This window comes from Anser cygnoides, chromosome 5 (assembly GCF_040182565.1).
Source record: "Anser cygnoides isolate HZ-2024a breed goose chromosome 5, Taihu_goose_T2T_genome, whole genome shotgun sequence".
NCBI classification, from domain to species: Eukaryota; Metazoa; Chordata; class Aves; order Anseriformes; family Anatidae; genus Anser; species Anser cygnoides.
Genome location: NC_089877.1, coordinates 36167859 through 36195023, shown reverse-complemented (window position 1 = coordinate 36195023; position 27165 = coordinate 36167859). Strand labels below are relative to the sequence as shown.

The 27165-nt window shown below is 54.3% G+C and overlaps 1 protein-coding gene across 4 annotated transcripts; it reads left to right on the top strand.

Annotated features, from left to right (window-relative positions):
• The first annotated feature begins 103 nt into the window (after positions 1–103).
• On the top strand, positions 104–26827 carry NUP160 (nucleoporin 160). 4 transcript variants are annotated; one of them, XM_066998795.1, is made up of 35 exons: positions 104–342; positions 664–874; positions 2370–2592; positions 2807–2885; positions 3671–3785; positions 4483–4641; positions 5615–5692; positions 5907–6004; positions 6808–6892; positions 7359–7427; positions 8160–8243; positions 8651–8821; positions 8943–9042; positions 10718–10883; positions 11511–11626; positions 11730–11890; positions 13048–13181; positions 13486–13556; positions 14968–15127; positions 15634–15703; positions 18707–18805; positions 19077–19196; positions 20030–20125; positions 20238–20332; positions 21064–21160; positions 21238–21343; positions 21442–21602; positions 22296–22356; positions 23138–23248; positions 24208–24331; positions 25123–25224; positions 25532–25673; positions 25885–26010; positions 26164–26268; positions 26358–26827. In XM_066998795.1, the coding sequence occupies exons 1-35, from the start codon at positions 140–142 to the stop codon at positions 26442–26444; spliced, it is 4185 nt and encodes a 1394-aa protein (XP_066854896.1). In that variant the 5' UTR covers positions 104–139; the 3' UTR covers positions 26445–26827. The 4 variants fall into 4 exon arrangements, with proteins under 4 accessions (XP_066854896.1, XP_066854894.1, XP_066854895.1 ...); XM_066998793.1 differs by having other exon boundaries at positions 23099–23248; XM_066998794.1 differs by having other exon boundaries at positions 10703–10883.
• The last annotated feature ends 338 nt before the right edge of the window (positions 26828–27165 follow it).

Below are 27165 nucleotides of genomic sequence, written 5' to 3'. Positions count from 1 at the left end.
TCGAAACCACGCCCAACTCTCCTCTCTCGCCCCGCCCCCTCCACGCAGGCCACGCCCCCCTCCACGCAAGCCCCGCCCCCCCCCGTCCTCCATTTCCCGTGGTGCCCCGCGCGGCCCGGGCGGGAAGGCGGCTGACAAGATGGCGGCGGGGCTGGCGGAGCGCAGCTGCCTGGAGCTGGGCCCCGCGGCCCGGGCCCCGCCGAGGCGGCTGCGGGAGGTGGCGTTCAGCCCCCCCGGCACCTCGCCGCTACCCCTGGGGCGTTACGGGGACAGCGCCGGGGGGTTCTGCTACCGGGAGTGCGCGCAGCTGGGCGCCGCCACCAGGAACCGCTTCGTCAGGTGGTGAGTGAGGGGGGGGAGTCTGTTGTTGGGGGGGGGGGGGGGAGGGGATGGTGGGGGCTTTGGTGCAGGTAGGGTCGGGGTTTAGGGCAGGTAGGGTCGGGAGGAGCATGGAGGGGTCTTTGGGGCAGGTAGGGTCAGAGTGGGGCATGTGAGGGGCTTTGGGGCAGGTAGGGTCGGGGTGGGGCATGTGAGGGGCTTTGGGGCAGGTAGGGTCGGGGGGGGGGCCGGGGGCAGGCCTCTGGCCTGCCCCCGGCTCCCCCCCCCCGTCCCTACCTGCCCCCAGCTCGGTCCTCCCCTCACCCCAACCCTCCTTCCCCTCAGGACAACATCAGGGGACACGCTGGAGCTGGTGGAAGAGTCCCTAGACAACGAGCTGCTGAACAACGCCGTGAGGCTGCGCATCCAGGGCTGCCCACTGCTGCCGGGCGGCGTGCACATCTGCGAGGTGCAGAGCCACCTGGTCGTGCTGCTGGTCACCGTGCAGAGCGTGCACCGGGTGGTGTTGCCCCATCCGGCTTGCTCGTATCGCAGCGTGAGTACTCGGTGGCGCGCGTGGCTTAGAGAGCTTAGCACGTTGCTTAAACACGCTGCGGAAATAGAGGTTGTCTTCCCTGCAGCTCATCCGGTGCTGCGTTTTGGATTTGTGACCAAAGCTGTGTTGATAGCACGCTGATGTTCTAGCTTTCACTGAAAAGTGTTTGTGCAGCTCTGAGGCTGCCCCTTGTGCTCGCTCTGCCCCTGCAGCGAGTGGGCTGGGGGTGGGCAGAGCCAGGATGTCCTGTGCTGTCCTGGACAATGAAAACAGGGGAGGGGGCTTGGGGAAGTCACGCATTGCTCAGAGACTGGCTGGGCAGCTGTCTGCTTGTAGGGGGGTGCTGAGTGGTTGCCTTTGCATCGCTTCTATTGATTTCTTTCTGAGTGGGGTTTGTACCCTGGGCTGGAACCACCACATGTTCCTAGAGGTGGAGAGCTGGAGCTTGTCAAAGTCTCTTGACTTTGTGGGGGGGAAACCCTGTGGTTTAATTTCTTACTCAAATGATATCCAAGTTCTATCGTTTTTTTTTTTTTCAGTTAAGTTGCTTTACAAGTGTCAGAAATGACAAAAGTGCTCTAATTACTGGCCAGATACAGCAGTGCATTGATCAACATGTGGCAGCTCTGTGCACAGGAATGAGAACTGCTGAAAAAGCAGCCCGATAAGAAAAGCCAGCTGTTGGCCTCCCACTTTACTCAGAAACGAATTTGCCCGGGCTGTGGGCAAGGCAGCGGCCGTGGGAATCTCTGGTGGTGTTTCCCCCAGTCCAGGGCGTGTTTGGGATGCGTGACGAGGGCTGGGGTTTCGATGACCATTGGCCTGGCCCCTCAAAATGAGGCTCTGAGGGTGGAAGCAGCTCCGCTGGCGATGCTTGGGCCTGGCGTTGTGATACTGGGGACAAAGTACTGCTGGAGGCAGGGGCTGAGCGCTGCAGGGGCAGGTCTGGCTGTGCTCGCAACTTGCCCTGCATCTGCAGCGAGGCACAGAACCTCCCGGTGTGGAAGATGGATCCCGTGCAAAATTTACGTTGGTTACAGTTATTGCTGTAACTTTTTTCCTCGTGTCTCCTGGTGCGTCTTGTCCGGCCCCTTTCTTCTGGAGCACCCAGCCATTGCTCTCAGAGTTCAGAGCAGCTTTTCCAAGCGACAGCGCTGTGCTGCTGCAGAGCTGCTGTGGTGGTGGGGCTCGTTGCGGGGCTTGCAGCTGTCTGCGCGGGGCAGCTGCCGGACCGTGGGCTCCTTTGGGGACATTACAGCATGCAAGGAGAGAGACAGTGACTGCTCTGCTGGGAAAACACGTGTTCTAAGAGCCGGTCTGCTCTCAGAGAGCAGCTGTCATGGGTTAAAAGGAATGAAAACGAGTGGCAGGGTGCGAGAAGTCTTTTCCGTCATGTAGCAGCGCTGCAGTTCTTGCCCTGCCAGTGCCGGTTTGTTTCCTCTGTGGCTTCTGTTTGTGTTCAAGGCTTACTCTGTTTTCTGTTTCCCTTCTTCAGGAGCTGATAATGGAGAGCCAGATTCAGTCCGTGTTTACAGATATCGGGAAAATCAACTTCAGAGACCCTGCCAATTACTACCTGATCCCCAGCGTGCCGGGCCTGGCGTCCAACTCGGTCGCCTCGGCGGCCTGGCTGAGCAGCGAGGGGGAGGCTCTGTTTGCGCTCCCCTCTGCGGCAGGGGGCATCTTCGTCATCAAGCTGCCCCCTCACGACCTGCCGGGTAAGGATGGGGGCACGCTGCACAGCGTCCCCTCTTCCAGCTCCCTTGGTTTGATTTTTGTCACGTGTGTCGTACGGCTCCTCTGCACACCCATCTACGCACGTGCAGCAGCTCTTCTGCATCGTGCCTGTGAAACCCCTCCCTGCTGGCAGCAAATATTTTGTCGACAAGCACTTGGCGTGTTTGTTTTTCAATGTTGCTTTTATTTTGCAAGGAACGGTTTCGGTGGTGGAATTGAAACAGAGCTCGGTGGTGCAGCGCTTCCTTACCGGTTGGATGCCGACTGCCATCAGGTTGGTGTTTGGCGACAAACAGGTGGAGCTAGCTTTGTTTTTTTTTTAATTCCCTCACGTAGGGGGAGGCATTGTTTCTGGTTGAAGTCAAAGGCGGGTAAGTCAGCATCTGTAAATGCTATCGGAAAAGCTAAGTGGGTCACAGGACCTGTCGCAGTGCCGAAGCTGGGACTTGAAGGCTGGATTAGCTCATCTTAATGGGGGCCTGCTGATTCTTTGCGTCTGTGTCTATGAGCATGTTATATCGAGTAATTGGCCTCCGAGGATTTGCCCAGGACGTGGCTCACAGCCAGCGCAGATTAAGGATTACAGCAGTTGTACGTTCTCGTCCTTGCTCTGAAATGTCAGGCCCGATGCTGTCAGCAGAGGTTATGTGTGGACGTCACAGGCGCTCTGTGTGCAGGCTGGGCTCCTTCTGGGGTTGCACGGCCAAACTCGAGGCCCCATTACCAGGAAGCGGTGATGTGATGACCATCGGGGCGCGTTGCTTGGGGCTGGCCGTGCCCCTGCTTCCTTCTGGATCCTTCACCCGCGTTCTGCAGGCAGGGGCTGGGGGAGACACGGCAGCTGTGCTGAAGAGGGTGAAGAAGTGGGCGTTAGCGGTGTGGGGGCCCCTCTGTGCTGGACCACGCGGTCCTGAAAGGCTGCTCCTTTATGGTCTCAGACAGCTGGCTTTTTGTTTTCTTAACCTTGGGTTAAACACTGTGATAGAAATCCCGTGTCCTGGGTCTGTGCGCTAGTCTTGGCTTCCTTTTAACCTGCTGCTATAACACCTGTGCTTTCAGAGGTGACTGCGGCCCGTCAGACCTGCCCATCAGCCTCTCTGTGCACTGCCTGGATCACGATGCCTTTCTTTTTGCTCTCTGCCAGGACCACAAGCTTAGGATGTGGTCCTACAAGGTGAGTGAGGTCTGGGCTCAGGGAGCAGCATCTTCCTTTGCTGCTTGGGTCACGTTTTGAGGCTGGAGAAACGAAGACTGAGTTCTTGGCACGCATCTCCTGTTAAACTGTGTTTGGGTGAACTTCCGCAGGGTGGGAAGTTTGTCAAATTTGTCACAGCGTGTGTTTGTAGCCGCACCTTGGAGGCAGGTGGGTTTTCTCTACGGCCAGGCTTTGTAGCGTAACAGGTAGCATTGGGTTATTTCCAAACTTAGTGGAGTGTTCAGGAAGGCAGGTGGGAGCTCCTCAAGGTAAGAGGCAGCGCACCAAATGTGTTTTCTGCCGCTTTCGTGGTAACAAGAGCGTCTTTGTAACGTGGCTCCTTTTCAACAAGAAGTTAATAAAAGCCTCTGCTCGCTGCGTGCGGCTTGCTCCAAATGTCGGTGCCAGAGCTAATGGAGCAGCACAACTGCTTTCACGGCCCATCTGCGCTGGAATGTGTGCGTGTTGAGGGAGGGGAGGAGGCTGCATGGTACACGGGCTTTGAAAGCCTGGGTGCTCTGTGGGGGAGCACAGGTGAGGTGGGGAGAGCGGTTCCAGTACGCGTGCGGGTGCTTTATGTGCACCCCGTGGGGGTGGATTTGTGCAGGCTTTGGCCACCCTGCTCCTGGAGGGGTGTAGTGGGTTTACGTGGCAAGGTTTCCCCTGTTTCCTGCAGGATCAAATGTGCCTGATGGTTGCGGATCTGCTGGAGTTCATGCCGGTCAGCAGGGACCTGCGGCTTGCGGCCGGCACCGGGCACCGACTGCGGCTGGCCTTCTCCCAGTCCCTGGGGCTTTACCTCGGCGTGTACATGCACGCGCCCAAGCGAGGGCAGGTATGGAGCAACGGGGCTTCCTCGCCGTGAGTGCATCTTGGTGTGTGCTGAAAGTACATCAGTCCTCCTTGGAGCTGAGTTTGTGCGTGAAACAAAACATACAGAAAGGTTTCCTGTCCGCCTTGATGGGGAGGCGGCGGCACTTTGAGCAAACGTTTTTGTCCTCAAAGTACTGCAAGGCACGTGCGCCCTCATCCCGGGAGTGGAATTCCCTGTGGGATTAAGCTGATCTGCGAGTGCTGGTCTGCTCATTCACCTCGTGTGTTTTGGGGATGCTACCAGAGCAGATGTGCCGTGGGAAAGGTCTGAAAGGAGCTAAAAGCACGGAAACGCTGATAGCGCGTGTGTCGGGCTCCTGGGAGTGCACAAACGCATCTGCGTGTTGCCAAACATTGGTTTCTGTAGAACTCCCGCTTCATGCGGTAAATAATAAATTTAGCAGGACAGGAATGACCTCACTCGTCTGTGGGACAGCTTGCCCTTTCTCTTCTCTGGGGTATTTGAGTGCAGAGTTGTACTCTGTGCGCACTGTGACTTGTGCTGTCCCCCCGGTGCTCTGCCTGCTCCTGTAGGAACGTGCAGAGCTTGGTTTGCAGCAGCTGCCCTGAGGATTCAAAGCTTTTTCCATCTCCTTTCTTGCCCACATCGTGTTGTCACAAGCAGGAACCAACAGCGTTGTTACTGTTTTTGTAGTCTAGTCTTTCAAAAGCCAACTAAAAATCCTTCAAGTTCGGGCAGATTAGGCTGTCCTTGCCGACAAGGCTGAAGTCAGGGACGTCAGCGCACGGCGCAGAGAATCGGCTCGGTCAGGCCAGCGCCTGGCGTGCTCTGCTTGGCCCTCGGCCAGGCAGCTGCGGCACCAGGGCCCTGGGGACGGTGGCATCAGGCAAGGAGCGGGACAGGAGAGGCGAGCTTTTTCCCTGCCACGTGCTGGTTATTGGTCGAGCAAATGGCTTACGAGATGTGTTTGTAGTTCTGTGTCTTCCAGCTGGTGAGCACCGAGAGCAACCGCTACAGCCTCGACCACATATCCTCGCTGTTCTCCTCCCAGGTGAGTGCTGGGGCTGGGCTTTCCCCAGAGGTACCAAGGTAAGGGGGAGGATTCCTCACCGAAAAGTAAGAGGCCTGGATTTAACTGTGAATAAAGAATTCTCTCCAAAGTATGGTTAACTGATAGGAGGGGATGTTTTGCTATTTTTAACTACACGCATCTCTGCCGTACACACGTCTACGATAAGAAAGTAAATCTGCACTCTCTCTCCTAGGAGACTCTTGTTGACTTTGCCTTAACCTCGGCTGAGATCTGGGCGCTGTGGCACAATGAGGAGAACCAGACCGTTGTGAAATACATCAACTTTGAGCAGTGAGTTTCTGCCCTGAAATGCAGGTGGGGAGAGACTCGCGGGGGGGCTGCTGGAGCAGCCCCAGACACTGCTCGTTAAAAGCCCCCATCTAGCACCTCGACTCTTCTCCTACCTGTCTCTGCTGAGGAGATGCAGCGGCACCCAGTTTTTCCTATTGCAGCGTGTCACATGCGCAGCTGTGTCTTCCTGCAGCGCAGATTACAGGGATTTATTTTTTTTTTTGTCCTGCTTTATCATAAAGCTACAGCTCAGCTGCAGGAATGTGAAAAATGTAGAAAGCTGGGCAGTAGGCTTGCTGTGAGCGTCTGAGGGAGGGCTGCACTTTACCAACAGCTCCTTCCAGCAGAACTGGCTGCTCTCTTTCAAGAAAGATCGTGTTTTGAGAAGATCAGCGATGTGAAAACATTGGCCTTGTTTTTATAAAGCTGGGAGGGTTGGTTTGGTGCGTATCCATGCCAGGGAGTTAAATACTGGGTAAAAAATGCTGAGCGTTCGGGTTTTGGCAGGAGAATCTACTGGTCAGTCTGAGAGTTGTGTAGTGAGCAGGTGCGAAGGAGAGAACATCAGTGTACGCGAAGGAGCCCAGCCTGTGCTGTTAGCTCAGGGCTGGGGATGCCACCGTGAAGCTCTGCTGGCTAAATCTGTCGCTTGTCACCAGTCAGAGCTCCTCTGTCACCAAACCCAAGGTTGCTGCAAAGTCTGTGGCTGGTGGAAGAGACAGGTTGGGTTCGGCTGACGGCTCCCGGCGGTGCTCCGTTGGAGTGTTGCAATGCAAAGCTGATCCTGTTTTTGTAATTCTTAGAAATGTTGCGGGCCAGTGGAACCAGGTCTTCGTGCAGCCTCTGCCTGAGGAGGAGGTGACGGTTCGACATGATCAGGACCCCAGGGTGAGCTGGATATAAAAGAGCAACAGGAACTAATGAGGCTTCTCTGCCCAGAAGGAGAACGTTAAGGCAGCTCAAGTGTACAATTTGTATTGTAACACTTATAAAATGACTCCAAGTTAAAGAGGACAAGCCTGAGGCTCTTAACACAGCATTAAGGCACTAAGCCTGGCTACGAAGCCAGAAGGCGAGAGAAGGGAAAAACTTCAAGTCAGTCAGGAGGGAGCCTTGAGACACGATGTGTGAATAAACAAGGTCTGGAGCATGTGGGGAGCTGTGTGCAGCCACAGGAACTGCAAATGGGGTGGAAGGGGAGGGGTTGGAGCAGGGCGTGGGGGTGAACTGAAGCTGGAAAAAAAAAACAGATCCAGGGGATGAGCTTGTGAATGAGAGGAAGAACCAGAAGCAGTATCTTAAATGCTCTCCTCCCGACCCATGTTTCAGTAAATCTGTCTTGTTCTCTTGGCAGGAAACCTACCTAGAGTATCTCTTCATGCCTGGCCGTTTCACAAACGCAGCTATCCAGAAGGCTTTACAGGTTAGTGAGGGAGCCTTTATGTGGTGCTCTCTCTGTTCAGCTTCTGCCTACTCACAGTTTCTTTGTGAACTTGGCACTCCTGGCTGGCATCGGTTTGCGTGTGGCAGTTTGTGGACCTGTCAGGAGTCACTGAAGCAAGTCAGTGGCTGTTGTGCCGTACTTCAGCTGGCGTGCACTGGCAGCGGGAGGCAGAACCTGGCTTCCAGTAGCTGTTGTCCTTGGAGAGCTCAGCAGGTTGCTGAGCTTGCTGCCTGCTGCTTTAGCCAGGTGAACAGAGGCGCTCGTCCCTCTGTAGCACTGTTCCTCAGGATATGTCTGCTCAGCTCTGGCACCTCTGGGACTGAAGGGCGGTGCAAGGTGACACAGTGGTGCCTTTTCAGGAAAACCAGAAAAGCCAAACTTTTGCTACTCTTTCAGTTTCTCTGTGCTGCGACCCTATGAGGCCTATGGCAAGGTATAAGAGAGCTGGGGTGATGGTGTGCAGCGCTCCCCTTTGTCCCAGTGCTCTGCCTGCCAGGAGGACAGGCTCTTCCTCTGGCTCCACGGGAAGAGTGAAGCTGGCTGTACCTCCATGTGCCCTGCATTTAGCAGCCAGCCATGCTTTTTCATACCTTGATCCTACAAATCACTGGACGGTGCTGTCGTGATTGTTCTGTGTTGCTGAATGCTGCTTGAACCTTGGAGAGACAGCTCTCCTGGCTTAAAGTAAAAGTTTGCTGTGTTGCTTTTCAGATCTTTTCTCAAGGAACTGAGAGACACATGGACCTGACGTGGGACGAGTTAAAAAAAGAGGTTACCTTAGCTGTGGAAAACGAGGTGAGTTGTTTTTTTTCCCCATGATGTTTTGTTCTTAACATCCATTTTATGTAGTATTGTGATGGTGCAGTGAAGTTAGGTTAGATGCACTGTGACCCCAGGCTGTGTTTTGTTCTTTGTCTCTCAAAAGAAGTTATGTGAGGTTTTATTTTTTAAATAAAATCCTCTTTTCCTGCCTGTCTCTTTCATTCACCTTTCGTTTTTGGAGTCCTTTGTGGGGGAAAAAAAAATATATTTTCCTCTGTAAGGGGGTGGGGAAGGGAAGAGAACTGCAACAGATCTTCACAGATCCTTAACAGTGTAGTTGTGTGACATTGGTCACGGGACAAAACAGCGGTCCAAGCAGCACAGGTTTTTCTCTCGTGCACTGCCTGTTTTCATCTGAAGTCCTGTTTTGGTCCTGCTAGTTCCAGGGCAGCGTGACAGAATATGAGTGCTCCCCGGAGGAGTTCTGGCAGCTGCAGGTGGAGTTCTGGTCCAAGTTCTATGCCTGCTGCCTTCAGTACCAGGAAGCGCTCTCGCGGCCCCTGGCCCTGCACTTGAACCCCTACACCAGCATGGTGTGCCTGCTGAAGAAGGTGAGGCCGGGCAGCGGCGGCTCTGGGCTCTTTGTCCCATTGGCCTGCAGATCTCTGGGGACTTCTGACCGAGAGGTGGATTTGGGGAGGTCAAAGAAGAGCTTTCTCTCTGCCTTTCTAGGGGTCCCTGTCTTTCCTTGTGCCCTGCTCCTTGGTGGACCACCTCTATCTCCTCTCGAACGAGCACCTGCTGATGGAGGATGATGCTGCCATCCTTGATGGTAAGTGAGGAGGCAGCTCTTGCATTGGGGGAGGCTGCAACGCTGCATTTCAGGGAAATCTGTGGCATAGAGGGACGCAGGGGTTTCTGTAGTGGCCTGCTGAAGTGCTCCTCACTCCATGATTATCTGTATTTGGATAGTTTTCTAATTTTGGCACTTGTAGGGAGCTGTATTTTGTGAAACCTCCTGTGGTGCCCAGAGCAGGAACTAAAAAATCATGTCAAGGCTGCAAATCTGACATGAGTCACTTCAGGTGACTTAACTGAGGAAGAATCCTAGATTTCAGGCCACGTGTTGCTCGGTGACAGTGGCGTGATCCTTTGCCCTTGGGCTATTCCAAACTGCCTGGGTAGTTTGGCACTGGTGCCTTCTTCGTGCCCCCTCTCCGTGGGACAGACGTGGCAGGTCCTTCAGCCCTGCTTGGGAGCCTGGCGTTCAGAAGCGCGTGTTTGCTGCCTGCATTGCTGCATCAGTCTCTAAAAGCTGCCAGGTGAATTCAAGCCCAGGCCAGGATGGCAGTTCCATCAAAAATCCTTCGTATTTTTAAATCGCATTAGCTGGTGACCCCGTATGTGGGGGTCTTATGGGTGACCCCCCGATATGAATCCTTAGCTCTGTCTCAATCAGATGCTTCTTCAGCTCTGCCATCCCCACCAGACTTACTCTGATCAGTGCGAGCCCTTCTGTTTGGTAGAATTCCCCAGCCTCTGTGCCTTGCTGGTGGAACAAACTCCTTGAAAAGATGGCAGATGGGAAGGAAACCTGTAGTACTTTACACACTCTGGTGCCCTGGGCTCAATGGCTCTGTTCTGCATACTCAGTTTTTATTGAAATGTTTTCAGGTGAGCCGTGGAGAGGGACTGGGCAGTTTCTTTTCTCCTGGAAGTAAATGCTAGGGAGAGCAAAATTTGTCATCAGTATTGTCAACACAGTGCCCTCTATGCTTTGCTGCCCGTGGAATGACGTTTCACAAGAAAAAAGGCAGTGGAAAATGTTACTTAAGTTCCATTTTCATGCTTGAGTGACTTTTTTTGTAATTATTTTTATAAGAATCATCATCATCCACTTGGTTGAGCTATTTCTGGCTCTGATGGAAGGAAAGCTGGAGGCCTGGGCTGGTTCTGGGAAGCCAGCAGTGCCTGCCCTGTTTCAAACTTCTCAGAGAAGTTACTTGATCTTTCAAAACACATACACAAACGATTGCATTGCAAAGCAGGGATTTTTTTTTTCTGTAAACCCCCAGCCATGAATTTTCAGAACGCTTCTAAGAATGTGAAAATCCTCTCCCAGCTGCGAAAGGGTAGCTGCTGCAGCAGGAGTGGCTCCTGCTTGGCACGTACGCCAGGGCTGAGCTATTCGAGCCCTCTTTGTGCAGTGCAAGAGCAGAGAAATGCTAATTTGTTTCCTTTCAACCTGTAGCTGGAGAAAATTCTTCGGCAATGTGACGGCTTAATTGCTGCATCATTATTTTTTATTTTCCGAATAGTAAAGCCCAAATCTTTCCCTTGTCTACTGCCAAGTTTTTAGGGGGTCAGGGTCAGTTTGACGTGCGGGACTGAGACCACTCTGCTGCTGGTGGTTTGCCAATGATGGTCTAACTAAGTGGTTTTGAATGGTCCTCCCATCTTTGCTTTGAAATCTCTTGTAAATATACAGTTAGATTCTTTCATTGCAGATTTGGAGATGTCTCGTGATGTTGTCTGTCTTGTCCAGTGCCTTCGACTGATCGGAGAATCAATTTCCATGGAAATGGCATTCATAATGGAAATGGCTTGCTCCCGCCTCCAGCCTCCAGAAAAGGCTGCAGAGCAGATCCTGGAGGACTTGATAGCTAATGACACGTAAGGAGACGTTTCTGCAGAAGCTCCCCGGCGGGCAGGCAGGGATGGCTGAGCAGGGATTGCCTGGAGACGTCCTCGATTAGCGTCAAGTCTCATTCAGAACGTGCAGGCTCTCCCAGTGCTGCGGGAGACTTTTCCAGCCCCTCTCAGAGGTGGGGGGCATGAGTATTGGTCCCATTAGCAGGGATTTCCACCCTGCTCTCTCCCCCCCTCCCCCCCACTGTTGCCTGGGGCCCTCCTGACCAGAAATTTTGGCAACAGTGAGGTGAGGCAGGGCAGAAGAGGAACAAGTTCTCGTTAGGTGATTGTTGCGGTGTGGAAAGCAAGAGCCTGCAAACAGCAGGTAAAGGTCAGAGCTGTGGTCAAGCCATGTGGTTACTGTGCTATCCTCCTGAAATCATTCCCCGTGGAATGCCAGCTATCTGGCTGCTATTTCCTGGTGCCCGGGGGAGTGGAATAAATAGACCGGTCCCTGCAGGCACTGTCATAAAGCTGAGCCAGAAGGATTCCCTTCAGGAATGTCCAAGCTGATCAGATACGCTCCCTTCCAGAGAGGATCAGTAAGGGTGGAAAGGGAGCCCTCTTGAGTTTAAGCCTCATCTTGTCTTTTTTTTTTTCCTTTTTCAGGGACAATGTGATGGAGGATATACACAGCAAACTGCAGGAGATCAGGAACCCGATCCATGCCATCGGAGTGCTCATCCGAGAAATGGACTACGAGACAGACGCTGACATGGAAAGAGGTGAAAGCTCTACAGCAGTGCACTTGGGCTGGGAAAGCAGCCTCTCGGCGAGTGTTCCTGTTGGTCTAGTTCCTCCCCTTATCGCAGTGATTTTACCTTTCAGCTCATCCTCTAAATATGCGCATGAACCTCACCCAGCTGTACGGCAGCGGTATGGCTGTCAGCGTGGTTTGCTGGGGGGTATGTAAGATTGCCACGATCCGTTTCCTGATCTGTCGGGACCTGTTGATCCTCCAACAGCTGTTGCTGCGGCTCGGAGATCCTGTGAGTACAGCCCTCGAAGCTACTGAGTGCGCTCTTTGAACTTTGGGTCTGGGTTCCACTGGTGCCAGACTGCGAGCTTTTCCCACAAAGCGCTGGTGGCTGTTTGAACTAGCCCGGGGCGTGGGCAAGCCCTGTTCTCTCCTGCAGCCGCTCCTGTCATCCTAAGCAAAGCAGCGGTGCGCTGCTCACACCCAAACTCCCTGTTTCCATGCTGAGCGTCCAGGAAGCAGGAAGCAAATATCTCTGAGGGAGGAGGGCATCGTTTCCAGCCTCCCGTCTGAAACGGGGCTGCCTGAGCACGTACAGCTCCCATCTAGTCCCCATCCCTCCCACACCACTGCGCGCCCGGCACGCACAGCTGACAATCGCAGCCTTGTTCTCCGGCAGTGCAGCGCACGGCTCCGTTGCCTCACAGCAGCGGCGGTTACCCAGAGGCCGTGGCTTTGCCTTCCGTGTGAGGCTGCTCCAGCCAGTGCCAGCAGCCACTGCGATGGCAGCTGTGTTTGTGGGGCAGAGTGCTCCGGGTCGATGCCGCGGCTGTGCGGCCCCACGAGCCACGGCGCTGATGGTTTGAGGGGAGCAGGTCCCAAGGCAAGGGCAGGGGTGTTTAAAGCAGCATAATTTGCTTGGAGATGCTACTGCAGTCGTTTCCTCAGTGAAAAGAAATCCCCTTCTTCCTGGGTAAGGTCGCCCTGGTGGCATTTAAAGCACGTGGCAAGGTGCCCTTCTGGAGCCAGGCTCTGACAGACCGTAAGGCACGTGACTGCTGTTTGCTTGGTGCAGGAGCTGCTGCCTTGCCACCTTGGCGCGTTTGTGTCCTTCACAAGCGTGGATTGCTTTTTCTCCTGTGTCATCCAAGCGCACCGCTCTCAGCTGAGGTGTAAAAAGGGATGCAGTCCCTGCACATCGCTGCAGCAAAGTCGTGATTTCACTCTGACTCACTGCAGCAGCGCCAAGCACCTTGTTGCTGCTGTCGCTGCTATCAGCAGGTGCCGCCAGATGAGGGAAGCAGTCGGTCTGTTTGCACGTAGCTCTGCCTGCCCAACTTTCCCCATGGGACCTGGGCCAACAAAACATTTACTTCACCCCCTTGGTACCAAAGTGCCTGGGTTATTGCTTGGCCTCTCGGTGTGCCAGCCTCTGTGGTTTGCTTGCAGATGGTGTTGGGAGGGGGACAGCTGTTCCAGTCGCAGCAGGACCTGCTGCACCGCACCTCCCCTCTGCTGCTGTCCTACTACCTGATCAGGTGGGCCAGCCAGTGCCTGGCGTCGGACGTCCCTGTCGACACGCTGTAAGTCTCTACCTTGCCCTTTCTGACTTTGCAGGTTGCTGCGAAATCCGCCCGAAATGCCCTTCCCAGTACAAGGCGGTGGTGGTTGCTGTGGGAGTATCACTCTCAGAGTCAGTTTGTGCTAGGGTTTTTTTTTCTGTTTGGAGCTGACTCTTCGCCTTGTGCTAATTCTGCCGTGTGAGGTCTCGCTGTTCTGCGCGCTGTTGCCTTTTTCAGCAGTAGGAGTGATTCGAGTTGAACAATGAGTACAATTAAAGCAGGAGGCGTTTTGTTGTCTCTTCACTGATGGCTTTTTCTTCTCTAGGGAATCTAATCTGCAGCATCTCTCTGTGCTGGAGTTAGCAGACACTACTGCTCTAACGACCCATAAACTAGGTAAGATGCCCACAGTTTGCCAGCTCTTGGGTTCTGTTATTTATACTACTTAAACTACTTCTCTGTCAACCAAGGGAGATGGTTGATGCAGTGAGCTAATGGATTGCATGTTTGAACAACCCCAGCTCATGTGGAGCTATTTGTCTTGCTGTCCACTAACAACAACATCAGAGTGTCTTGCAACGTTGGAATGAGTGTAGTGGGTCACACTAGGTCTGTCCTGCTTGCTAGCCTTTATCGAGCAGGAGCAGCAGCTTAAGGAAGGGAGAGAGTACAGAAACGCGTCCCCCAACGTGCCTGTGCTTCCAATGGTCTGCAGTTCAGAAGGTTCTGATGTGAGTGGTGCTCATTGCCACTAGCTCAAGTGGGAAACTGCAGCAGATAATTAGTTCATGTTGTAGAAGTCTTGCTGCAAACCATGTTACGCTTCCAGCTACCGGTTTGCGGGAAGGGGAGGGGGGTGGAAATCCTACTGGGGGAGAATATAAAGGAACTTAATTAAGGGATACGTACCTTGAAATAGTTACAGAGAGCGGAGATGAGCAGGGCAGGGAGGAGGAGAAAGCGCAGGTAAGAGCCTGCTGTTGTAGCTAATTTGTGTGGCACTTCAAGCCTGAGACCTGTCAGGGAGCTGAAAAAGTAAGTGGGAAGCTCAGCGGTGGTAGCAGCAGTGTGCAGGGCTGCGAGTTTCGGGAGAATTCCCTCTGCTCCCTGCCAGGCCTGGGGGATCTGTGCTCTTTCTGTCTTCAGAGTCTGAACTCTCCGTGAGTGTCCTGGTTCAGGAGGCAGTTGCCTTGACGTAAATGTCAGCGCATGAAAGCAAAATTGAAAACATCCTTTGTGTGTGCCAGTGTCGTGGGTTATTTCTTGGCCCATTCATGAGGAAAGTCCTGTTTGGCCACTGTGCTGCAGGAAAAATATGTGAAACGTGGGGAAGATAGAAAGGAGGTGGCAGCTTGGGAAGAGGCGTTGAAAACAGTTAGCTAATGAGAGATTGCACTGCTTAGGGGACTGGAATGAGGAGGGAGGCATTTGAAGAGAGCCAGATAGCAAAATCAGCACTCCCTCAGCCCTGCTCTGCAAAACATTCGCTCATGTTAGAGAGCCGCAGATGGATTGCGAATGGAACAACTGGAGAGAGAGAGCGCGGCTCTTTTTCATGTTATAATTGAGCTGTGGTTAATAAACACTGCAGTATGTGGCTCTTTGATCTCCTGCTGCTCCCTCTGACTTAACCAGACGTCAGGAGAAATCCAAAACCAACACGTTTGGGTGCTGAGCATGCTTACTGTTTAGCTCTGGCTCAATCTGCGACGCTCGCGCTGGTGAGCCCAGCGTGGCAGCTTGGTGCAGAAAGCCTGGGGCGTCTGCTGCAGGCCCTGTTCTCCGTGCTTCTTAACTTGCGTTTTAGTATCCAGCCCTCAGACAATCGTGGAGCTCTTCTTTCGGGAAGTGGCCAGAAAGCACATCGTATCTCGACTCTTCCTGCAACCCAACACCTCGCTGGCTGAAACAAGCTTGAACTGGCCCCATCTCATCACGGCGATAGTGGCCGACTTTCTGCCGCTCCTGTATCCTTGGCCCTGAACCCGCCGCGAGGTGCGTGCTCTCACTGGGCTGCAACCCAGCGATCAGGGGCTGTGCACTGCCCAGCTTCTTGTTCCCAAAGTTTCCCACGCCCAAACTTCGAAGGCAGGTCTCCTGAACAAGTGACCGTTGTTAGTGTTAATGGGATTTGTGGGGTTTCCAAGATTTCACAGAATCCATCCCGTTTAGGTGCACAACAAAGGATTTGAGTTTTTGACTTTAAGCCCCTGAGCTCTGGGAAGTTGACTTGGCGAGGTGCGATGCTGGGAGATCTGGAAGGGTAACACGATTTGGGCAGTTGTGGATTAGATGTACTAATGGCTTTGTTCTAATGTGGATAAATCTTATTACAGAATAATGACTTGTAGAAAGAACTGCTTAATATTTTCTCCTTCCCCCCACAAACTGAACGAGAGCGTGTGCAGAGTTTCAGACCAGCGCTCTGAGCTCTCCGAAACAGCTCGTCCTCTGTTCCTTAACCTCGGCTCAGATGGCCCAGCAATCCTGGCTTCCTCTTCCCAGAGTGCCTGATGGGGAGCTGTCAGTACACCCAGCTGCAGGTGAGTGCCTCGTGCTGCCTCTCTGTCCACGCTTCCATAGCGAAGCACCACGAGACGCCAAGCACCCCTCTTTGTGCTGCCCGGCCAGGAGGGCCCTTCTGGGCCAGGAGGGGCTGGCGAGGCAAGTGCCCCAGAGTCAGCAAGAGCCTGAGAAGAACGGCCCTTGCTTGGCTGCTTCCCTTCCACGCAGAGGTGCTTGTGTCGGCTGCAGCTTTTGAGTCTTGCCTGCCAGCAGTCCCTTCGGGAGAACTATTTGCATGTCTCCACTTGGACCCTGGCATGGCTCTCCTCCTCGGCAGACTCACCGGGGTGCAGCGTTTCAGCAGGGTTGCAAAACCAGTGCTGCTTTTGCCTTCAGGAGCTGAAAGAGGAAGAGCAGGAGGGAGTGCAATAGTCTCTTTCCACACGTTTTTTTTTTTTTTTCAGTAGCAGGTCTGTGCTTTGGCCAATGCAGAGGTGTAATGCAGCGTGATCTCTGGGCGCAGATGCCTTACCCCCTGTTCAGAAAGCTACCCGAAGCATCACCCGTCCAGTCGCTGGATCTTGTTTTGCTTTCCCAGGGTAGCTGCCCTCTGAGCTCACACACAGACTGACCTTTCCAAGCACTCTGCTCCCATGGCTCCCCTTTGGAGGTGCAGGGCTGGAAGTTTGCCCTGCGAATGAAGTGGGCTGCAAGGAACAATTCTGGGCAGCTGTCAGATCTGCATCTAAAACTGTCTCAGTGTCAGCCCGGTGAACAAATTGTAAGGTAGCAAATAACTTCCATCTTTCTTGCCCATCCGTCCTGTTTCTTCTACTGGCCATTTCAACCTCTGCAAAGGGCTTTTTATGAAATACTTCATACCTGGAAAACGCAGCAGTGTTTGTCTTGGATTTAAGATGGTTGCATTCATTGCCTCATGCATTTCCTCTTTCATTTGTTTTCAGGCAAATCCAGGCACAAGCTCTCAGGGTTGCTGCGTGCCCTTTTCATGGGGGAGCGCAGCCTCCCAGGGCTTGTCTGACAGCAGGATGCTGTGGGCAGGTCGCATCCTTGTGGAGCTTGTTTGACTCTCACGCAGCGAGCCTGTAACCTAATAGCTCATTAGCTGCTGATAAGCCCGCAGCCTCTTCTGCGGTGCCGTGGCAAACACATTGCCCCCAGGACAGGGGATGCAGAAGGCCGGCTGCAGCCTAGCAGCAGAAATATAGCTTCAGGAGGCCTCATCCGTTTCTTAAACGTCCTCACTAGTGAAATATGGTGTAGGTAACGTCCATCCCTCGCCAGCCATGCTCTCTGTGTCCTGGCAGCAGTGCCCAGTGAGCTGCTTTTTTTCAGTGTCTTCGCAGACTGCTGTATTTCAGGGGTTGTTTCTTGCACCACAGAATCACAGTGTTAGGGATTGGAAGGGACCTTGAAAGATCATCAAGTCCAATCCCCCAAGCAGTTCCCTGTCCTTCTGGAACTGAGAACACCGTCTCTTCCCGTGCTCTCCAGGGGCATGGTAGCTGCAGCTGCTCGTGCTCTACTTCTGAACTGCGTGATTTCTTGGCTGCAGCGCCACGTGACACGCTTCATTCCCCCTACTGACGGCAGTCCTCAAGGCATTCAGGACTAGGCAGGGTGTTACTAATGAGATGTTTTTTCCTATGTTTAGCGGAACTTTTATTCTCCCAGTCCCTTACACCTGGGGGCTGAGCTGCTTTCCTTTGTGTTCTTCTCGCTGCTCAGAAGAATGTCAAATCCGCAGAGCTTTTGAGCCAGGAAATGCCAGCATGGTTCAGGCAGCATCGCTCTGCCTCCTGGCATATGTGCTCTCATGGCGTGAGCACGCTTTGAATTTCCTTCCATTGCTTTCGCCTCGCTTGCGTCCCGCCTCGAGGAGATATGAGAGACTTGTCTCTGCAGGAGCAGGCTCTTCCTCCTCCCCGCTGCCTTCTGTTACGCTTACTGATCCCGGTCGGTCACGTAAACGTGGATTAAGTGCGTTGACCTCAGTGAGCTAACACCAGCTTTGCCTGTGAGTGCGCACGCGGTGACCCAAATAGAGGTGGTTGCAGGAAGCACCCTGCGAGTAACAGGCGCGCGCAGAGAAGGGCTAGTGACCAAAACGCTGCCCTGGGCCGAGGGCCAAACCCATCCTTGGTGCTTATTGTGTATAACAAGCTGTCAAGTGAGTCCAGGGTGGGATTTATCTGTTGTAGCTGGCTAATCTGAGCAGGGAATCCGGGCTTGGAGGATGCGTTACCATGTGGCTTTTCGCAGACCTGAGCCTGGGGTAGGCGAGGATCCGCTGGTGGCAGTGTGTGCAAACACTGAGGTGGGACAGCAAAACCTGGGCTCTGCTGCCCGGCCCTCGCTCCTCCACGTCGTTCCTGCTGCGTCCCACAGCCCTGCGTGAGGGCCTGGCACATCTGAGCGCGTGGAACAAACACAGTTCTCCCAGGCACGAGGGATGCTGGCTCTTGAGTCTCCATCACGTCTCCTAGCCCCTTCCTGATAGGTGACGAGGTTTTGCAGCCTTTATTTTATCCTGACAAAGCAGCCACAGGGCCAGGGTGAGTTGTATCGCCCTGTCGTATCAGCCGGCGTCTGTGGTGTGGCTTTATTTGTGGTGTCTCCTCGGTGCCATCAGCACTCTAACCAGTGCCTATCAGCTTGTGGCCTGCGGTCTCCCTCAGCTGCTCTCCCTCTCCTGCCCTGCTCCACAAACACCGTTCTTTTCACACCTGCTGTGCCTGTTCTGGTGCCTTCACACACGCCTGCGTGCTCCCCTTCATGCTCTGTGCACACCAGTGCAACGCGTCCCTACAGCAAGTTTGTCGAGAGCGTTGTGTGCGACTCTGGGGATGCTGGGCGCTGTTTGAGGCGTTTCTTACAGGCACCAGAGCTATTCACAGCCGGCTGTTTCCTGGGAGGCCATGGGGATGCCTCCCTCTCCCTGCACTGAAGGGAACTATGAGACTGGGGAAACAAAACTGCAAACGGTGGTGACTGAAACTCCTCTTCCTCCTTTCCTGCAGGAGTACATCCGCCTGCTGCAGCCGTGGTGCCACGTGAACATGGGCTCCTGCTGCTTCATGATGGGCAGGTGCTACCTCGTCATGGGCGAGGGCCACAAGGTGAGGCGCTCGTCTCCTCGCAGCACTGGGGGTCTGGGACCTCCTCCTGTGATGGGGGCAGGGAACATCAACCTCGAGCTCTGCCTCCTTTGGGCAAAGAGCAGCACTGGAGGGGGGACAGTGGGATCTGCTTTCGGGGCAGCCCTCGTTAGCGTGGGGCCAGCAGCTCTCGTGGGCTGGTGCTGGAACGGGCAGTGCCGTCCCTCCGGCACGGCAGGCTGGGCCAGTCCCCCAAGGGGCGCGCACGAGCTGCTTTCTGGTGTGCTTCCAGGCTCTGGACTGCTTCTGCCAAGCTGCCTCAGAGGTGGGAAGAGAAGAGTTCTTGGACAGGCTGATCCAGCCCGAGGAGGGCGAGATGGTCTCCACGCCACGCCTGCAGTACTACAACAAGGTACGGCTGAGCCGATCCGGCGTGCGTGTCGAGCACATCAAAACCGAGTCATTCCACACCAGCGCTGCTTGCAGAGGGGCTTCCTGCTCAGCTTCTGGGGAAGGGACTTCAGACTCAGAAAACATTGTCTTTTTTTGGGGAGATGTCAGCACAGTCCGTTCAGTTCCTTTGGGGGGTGATGATGAGGTGACTACAGCACAAAAGCTAGGTACTTTCCACCTATTAATTTACTAGCAGCAGAGGACTGTGAGATCCAGCTGCTGGAAGCAGAAGCCAGACGTGTCCAGGCTAGATGTAAGATGCTGCTTAAGGGAAGGTTATTAAGCTTTGAGACGAGTTAAAATTAACGTCTTTACATTGAGATAGGATCTTCTCACGTAATACTGTAGTTCAGGCAGGCTGCAAGCTTGGACCTAGACTCCTCGTAAGGGATTCTCTGACTTTAAAGCTCAGCCTGAGAATTGTCCAGTGCCCTTGGAGAGGGAACTTCTGTCTTGTACAGCTGTGTGCATGCTTGGGGACAGAACTGTTTACCTCTCTGTCACAAGGGTTTACTGTAACCACAGGGGTTCGTGTTTCAGGAAAGCCACGCTCCAGCAGAGGTGAATCCTCCAGAAAGGCCACGGCCTGGACCTGTTGTGCTGGATTGGTTCAGACCTCTGCAGCTTACCAAAATGTTTTGTTTTTATTTTTTTGGTCGAACCGCTTAGAAATATTGGCAAAAATCTCTTGGCTGTTTTTATGGTTAGTGGGGTAGGAGTAGTTCTTAAAAACCTCCCCAACCTGACCCCTGTGGTAGTACCGCAGCCCACGTAGAGCCTTGTTGTCTCCAGGTTCTGCGCTTGCTGGACATGGTTGGCCTGCCGGAGCTGGTCATCCAGCTGGCTTCCCTGGCTATCATGGAGTCGGCAGATGACTGGAGAAGCCAGGTATGGGTTACTTCTTTGGCATCGAGATGTTTCTTCAGAGAGCTTACACGGGAATTTCTTCTTAGTTTTTATAACTTGAAACATGCTCTCTCGTGCTCTGTGGTGTTTTCAGGCTACCTTGAGGACTTGCATCTTCAAACACCACTTGGATTTAGGACACAACAGTGAAGCATATGTAGCCTTAACGCAGAACCCAGATCCAAGCAGGTAGGCAACAGTTTTGTGCCTTTATGCTCACTTGTCTTGGAGGTCCATGCATGTAGGTGCCTGCCTCTTTCAATTTTTCTGTTAAAGCAAAAGGAAGATGACACTTCTGCTTCAGCTTGTGTAAACGTGTGTTTAAAAAGGCTTGCTTCTTTTTTGTAAGAACAGTTGTTATCGGCAGTATCTCAAAAGTGGAAACTGAAAGAAAAACTCTTCCCTTGATTCAGGGAGTAAACAAAAAAAATAGGCTAGAGAATTGCATGCAGCACTATATTTTGAAAAGCTGTAGGAGTCCGATCAATTTGGTTTAATAAAGGGAAGACTTGGGATTTAATTTTGGCTTGTACCTCCTGGGTAGAGGAAGCTTCAGAGTAGCAGAGAAGGATGTGATGGGTAGGAATGGCTGGAAGCTGGAGTCACGGTCATTCAGGGAAGAAGTAGGGATGAGCTCTGGTATAGAGGCGGGAGAAAACCGTACCAAATAGAGCTGAGGCAGGGAGGCTGCCCTCCTGAGCGACCCAGGCACAGAGGGGGCTCTCTGCTGTCCAGGATCTTTGTTACCAACACAGGGAAAGCCTGAAGGGACCTCTTTATTCTAAGCCTGCAGAACCCACGGTGTTCACCACAAAGCAGTGTATTTGTTGCTTAAAACCTGCATCCTGGAGGTGGGTTTGTTCGTGTCCCTCTTGCTCCGCTCTTCCAGAAGGGTTGTGTTGTGTTTTTCATCTCCGCAGGCAGCTGGACTGTCTGCGCCAGCTAGTGGTGGTTCTCTGTGAGCGCTCCCAGCTCCAGGACCTGGTGGAGTTCCCCTACGTGAACCTCCATAACGAGGTAATTAATTAGCCTGCGCTGGGAGGAGGGGGCCGCAGCTCCTCTGAAGAGGGTTTTTGAGCTTTTCTGTGTCGCAGGTCGTGGGGATCATCGAGTCCCACGCTCGAGCAGTGGACCTGATGACCCACAATTACTACGAGCTGCTCTACGCTTTCCACATCTACCGCCACAACTACCGCAAGGGTAAGGCTCAGGGCGGCTCGGGATGCTCCTCGCCCTGCCCCGTGGGACCAGCAGGGATGGGCGGTGGAGCTGATTGCCCCCCCCCCTTGTCTCTGCAGCTGGAACGGTGATGTTCGAATACGGCATGCGCCTGGGCCGGGAGGTGCGGACGCTGCGGGGGCTCCAGAAGCAGGGGAACTGTTTCCTCGCTGCCATTAACTGCTTACGGTTGATCCGCCCGGAGTACGCCTGGATAGTGCAGCCAGCTTCTGGAGCTGTGGTAGGAAACACTGAGCTTGCTACCAAACCTCTGAGCTTGTGGCTGTAGGGACGTTTAGGGTTGTTCTTCCGGGAAGGTGCTTCCAAAATCCTTTCCAATGCAATGAGCAGAGGTGTTTGGTCTTCTCCCACCTTGTTGACCAGCCTGCTCAGCACACACATCAGTCCTATCCTCACCCTTGTGTCACTGCCCCTTTCTGGAGCCAAGACAACTTTGGGTGCATACAGGAAACTGCTGGTGGATTGCTCAGTGTCAGACTTGCAAGGCCATGCTTTCACGTGTCCCACACCATTCCTAATGTGGAGAGGGGCATGAGGGGAATTCAGTTCTAGGAGAAACACGCCTGTAAAAGGTGCAAAAAGTATTTCTACCCCCTTGCAAGTTCCACAAAACTGAAGATGGCACTCTTTCTTGAGGACATATCAGACCTTGACCAGTCAAAAGGAGAATTACTGAAACACGCTTTGTGTTCCAAATCTGTTTGTGGAGAGGTAACTACAGCCTGATCGTCTAACGCTGTGCTGTGTCTGATAGCCAGAGATAAACAAATGTAACCTGAACTGCCCAGCAGTTGCATGGCTTTTCTGATTCAAATCAAGGCTTGAAAGGAGAGCTGAAGGCTGGAGTGTGTCAGGTGTTTTGTCCTTTAGAAGCCAGCTGGGTATCAGCCTTCTTTCTGCTTTTTCCTGCAAGTATGAGCGTCCTGGAGCATCTCCGAAGAGAAGCCACGATGGGGAGTACACGGCTGTTCCCGGTAAGTGCCCAGTGCTGGTGTGTCCCTGTATCTTGTGGTCCTTCAGCTTTTCCCCTTGCTTTGCAGCTCTGCTGCTCCCTTGTGAGCTGAGAGGAGGCTCATGGCTGCTCATGGCAGCTCATCTCTGGCAGATTAATAATTTGGGGGGATTGTAAGCAAGTTAACTCTCCCAGTGCTGGTGCCTCGCAGTTACAATGTGCTGCTGTGGCTGTGCAGTGGCTCTTCCCCAAGGAATTTGTGCCCCCTTTTCTGTGGTTTGGTATATGGTCAGTGGGAATAACTTCTAGTTAAAAAAAGAACAAACAAACCTCACCTTTGTGAGGCAATTAGTTGTTCCCTATAACTCTTGTTTGTGTTTCTAGAAGCCCTGCTGGTGTAGCTCATCTCTGCTGGCAAGGCCTCTGCCCTGCATGGTCAGGTTGGGCTCCTAACCCTCAGCATTACTCTAGAATAGTTTAAGGTCAGGTATTTTTAAAAACGTTTTTACTTCTGAATGAGCTCCTTTGTAACACATGCCGGGCAGGCAGAGCAGCAGCTGTTTCCGTGCACAAGGTGACTTGGGAAGCTGTATCTGTAATAGGAGCAGGAGGTCTGTGACAAGAGGTGCACAGTTTGAGGCAGCAAGGAAGGGCAGCAAAACCTGATCCCTCCTTTGGTACTTTCTGTGCTACGGCTCCTCTGAGGATGGCAGAGAGGTGGAAATGGTTCTGCACCTTGCCAAAGGAGCTTTTTTTTGTTGTAGTTGTCAATGCTGAGGGCCCTTCATGTCCATCTGTTACAGCAACGCGCCAAATCGAGATCCTGGAGCTAGAGGATTTGGAAAAGGAGTGCGTGCTGGCCCGGATCCGGCTGACTCTGGTGCAGCATGACCTGTCAACAGCTGCTGTGGCAGGTAAGAGGGATGCAGAGCAGCCACCTTGCACTCCCCCTGAGGTGTTAGAGCGCTCTGTCATAGCTTGGGTGAGTAAGGTGCAATAAGTTCTGACCCAGAGACAAAACCAGGAGCTGACAGGTTCTGTGCGGTTCGCCTCCAGGTGTGAAACATTGCCTCCAGCCTCCAAGTGCAGCAGCTTTGGAGAGGCAGATGGGGAGAACCAGTTTTGAGTTTTCTGTGGTTTTTGGCTTTGCCACAGTGCAGTGTGAGGGGGTGGGTGACTGAGTTGGGTCAGTGGCATCCTCTTCTCTTGCTGGAAACTGCCCGTAAATCAAGCGGGATTAGAAAGTCCTGGAAGAAACACTTCTGGCAAGACCTAAATTACTGCCCTGAACAATACGGCATCACCACACACAGCTTACCAAAGGTTTTCCTTGTTGAGGAGCAGAAACCTCCAAGTCTTCTGTTTCCCACCCTGACCCTTTAAGTACTCCCTGCTACTCTTTGGTACAAGCTATGCAACACAGGCACAGTTTTCCCATGTAAAATATCAGGAGGAGATTTAATTCCCAGTAGGGGAGTGTGAGAGGACCGAAAAGCTGGTTTGGGGGCAAACTGCTCAGCGGGGGGAGCCAAGCGTCCCGGGTTCATCTTCCCTCTTGCCCCTTGCGCTGGCAGAGCTGAGCTGGTGCCTTGTTTGCTGGGATACAGCTCTGCTGTGACAGGGCTGTCCCCTCCCTGCTTGCCCCAACAGTGGCAGCATTTGACTGTGGGCTGTGTCGCTGCTTGTGCCTGCTTGCTCTCCAGCTGATGCAGAAACGGGTCCCTGTGTCGTTGCACTCTAACGGGGAGCGTTGCTGCCTTGAGTGGACCTCCCAGGGATGGCTCCTGAGATGCTCCTGAGGCTGAAAAAGCCTCGGGCCCTGCGATGAGAGTTGCTGCTGCAGTGTCTTTCACCTGGTCGTGCTTTCCCACAGGCAGCTCCACGCCCGAGGAAATGGTTGCTCTCCTGGTCCGGGCTGGCCTCTTTGACACCGCCATCACCCTGTGCCAGACGTTCAAGCTGCCGCTGACGCCTGTCTTCGAGGGGCTCACTTTCAAGTACGTAGCGGGGTTCTGCCGCCTGCAGGGGCGAGGCGAGGCCCCGTGCTGTGTTTTTGGGGTGCACCTCGCTGCTGCCCCAACTTGTCTGCTCGCCATGGCTGCTAAAGCTGCGCAACAGCAGCTGCTGTTGTAGTGGTTTTGGGGTGGATCTCTCCTCTTCACACCTGAAAAGAAGTAAGGAGCCCGCCCGAGCAGTAGTGGTGAGGTTTCTCCTCTCCGGGGAGAGGGCTGACGCTTGGCAGTCGCAGGTGGTCCCACCCAGGCACAGCCAGCAGCTGGAGACCTTTCTGGTGAGCTGGCTCCTGCTGATGCTCAGTGAGCTGCGTGCAGGAGATTTGTTCAAGCTGCGTTGAGCAGCTCTCAAACAGCGGTTGGCAGAGCAGGTTGGCAGAGCACGGGCTCTTCTCTGTGCTAGCTGCTTGTTCTCCTGCTCGTCCCCAGCCCCAGGATTCCTCTCCACTGCTGTTCCACACTCACAGAAGCTGCGTTACGCCTACGGAGCTCCTGGGGAGCTCTGCCACAACATCTTCCTATGGCTGGATGCACAGAGAGCTTTCCTTACCCAAGCTCAGGCCACATAGAGCTTGCTAGCATCAGTTATTAATTCCTCCTGGGCACTTAGAGCAGCTTAGGAATCACTCGAGCAGCTCTTTCCCTGCCAAGCCTGTTAATTTGTAGCTGTTGCTTCGGAACGGTCCTCTGAGGGGCAGCATCGATACCGGCAGCTGGGGCAAGGCCGGGCAACGGGGCCGAAGGCAGCCACGTCTGCACTGCTCTGTGTCTTCCAGGTGCATCAAGCTGCAGCTGGGAGGGGAGGCAGCGCAGGCAGAAGCTTGGGACTGGCTAGCAGCAAACCAGCTGTCCGCACTGGTTACCACCAAGGAGTCCAGGTAAGCCCTTGTCTTTGGTGGAGGGGAGCGGAGCCACTCTCTGTGCGGAGGCAAAGTCTTGCAGGAGCCCCGAGGGTCGCCGGCTCGTAAATCCCTGTGTGGTGGCTGCCTTAGAGCAGACCCACGGGCCTGGGGCGGCCAGAAAGCTGTGCTTTGTGCTCTCCTCAGCACAGCACAACCCGCTTTGCCAGGACACAAGGGCGGGCGTTGAACCTGGGCAGCAGGACGGGTCCCCCAGGACACACCGCGGCACTGCAGGCAGTCGCAGCTGCTGGCAGGGCTGCTGAGGGGAAATACTGCCTTGCAGCGCCACAGATGAAGCCTGGCGGCTGCTGTCGTCCTATTTGGAGCATTACCCATCGCAGAACAGCCTGTACCATCGCTGCGTCATCAACAAGCTCCTGGCACACGGGATACCTCTGCCCAACTGGCTCATTAACAGCTACAAGGTGAGACCAGGGCAAGCGTCACCCCCTGGCACGGCTTGCGTGCTGGCTTGGACCAAAAAAGCACCCAGGCAGGCACCTCCTGAAGGAGACGCAAGCTTCAGGAACACGCCTCGTGCTTTGTGCCTACTCCTGAGGCTTGGATCAGGTTCCTTGGCCCTGGGGTGGCTCTGCCCAAAGCAGCCGGGCTGACCCCGGCTCTCTTTGCTTGCAGAAAGTGGATGCTGCCGAGCTGCTGCGCCTCTACCTCAACTACGACCTGCTGGAGGAGGCTGCGGATTTGGTCCTGGAGTACGTAGATGCTGTGCTGGGCAAGGGTCACCAGTACTTCGGAATTGAGGTGAGCAGCCTGGGGTGGGCTGGGCTGGGCTGGTCCGTGGGCATCTCTACAGAGCCCTTCCAGCAGGAGCAGTAGGTGTCACAGTGTTCCTCCTCGCCGTGGGGAGCGGCGCTTCCCCTGTCAGCACGGCACAAGGTTTCTTCTCCCCTCCAGCACCCGCTGTCAGCCATGGCCCCCATGGTGTGGCTCCCCTACACCGCCATCGACCAGCTGCTCCAGGCCCTGCAGGAGAGCACCACCAACCACTACAACGTCGTGGTAGGTGGGGGAGGATGAGGGGGGGCTCCCCGCGGGGCAGCCCTGCTGCCTCCTCTTCCTCCTCTGACTGCCCCCTGCCCCTCGCCCAGCTCTACCAGAAGCTGCACGACAAGCTGGAGGACTACCACCAGAAGGTCAGCCTGGCCTCCCAGGACCGCCTGTACCGGCACTACTAGCGGCAGCCCCCTCACCCCACGGCTGGGGAGCGGATCCCGGCCCCGGAACAGCTCGTGCTCGAGGTGATGGGGCTGTGTGAGCTGATGCAAGTCCCACCCTGCGCTCGCTCAGCCAGCGGTGCTATTTTTACTTTTTTTTTCCATGAGGGTCCAGTTCAGGGCAGTGCAGTGTCACTGGAGTGTCACGTCGCTGTCCCTGTACCCTTGGGCAGCACCCAGCCTGTGCCACTGCCCTCCCCTGTCTGTTTTTTTTTTTTACAGAGCCCTAGCCCCAGGGCAGCTCCCCTCTTGCCATGTACGTACGATACGTGGAAGGTCTCGGCGTTTCTTTTATTTATTGTTGTCATTTTGGAAGAACTTTAATAAAAGCGAAGCGTTGTTAAGTCCTGCGTGGGGATGGGTGCTTCCAGGGCTGCCTCCCCGAGCCCAGCAGGGATCAAAGAAGAGGTGGGGGCTGCAGAACAGCTGTAGGGTGCTGCTGTGGGGCCAGGCAGGCCCAGCACTGCTCTGCTCCAGGGCAGGACAGAGCTACGGGCCTGCGGGGCAGGACGGAGCAGCACTGCCCTGTAACATAAGCCTGGGGGGCTGGTGCTGCTAACCAGCAGCAGCTACTATAGGGCAGGACCGACTTACAGCCCCAAGGGTTGAGGGGAAGGGCAGCACCCTGGATTACTGCACACACTACAGGGCAGCATGGACATCCCTGCAGGGCAGCTGTGGG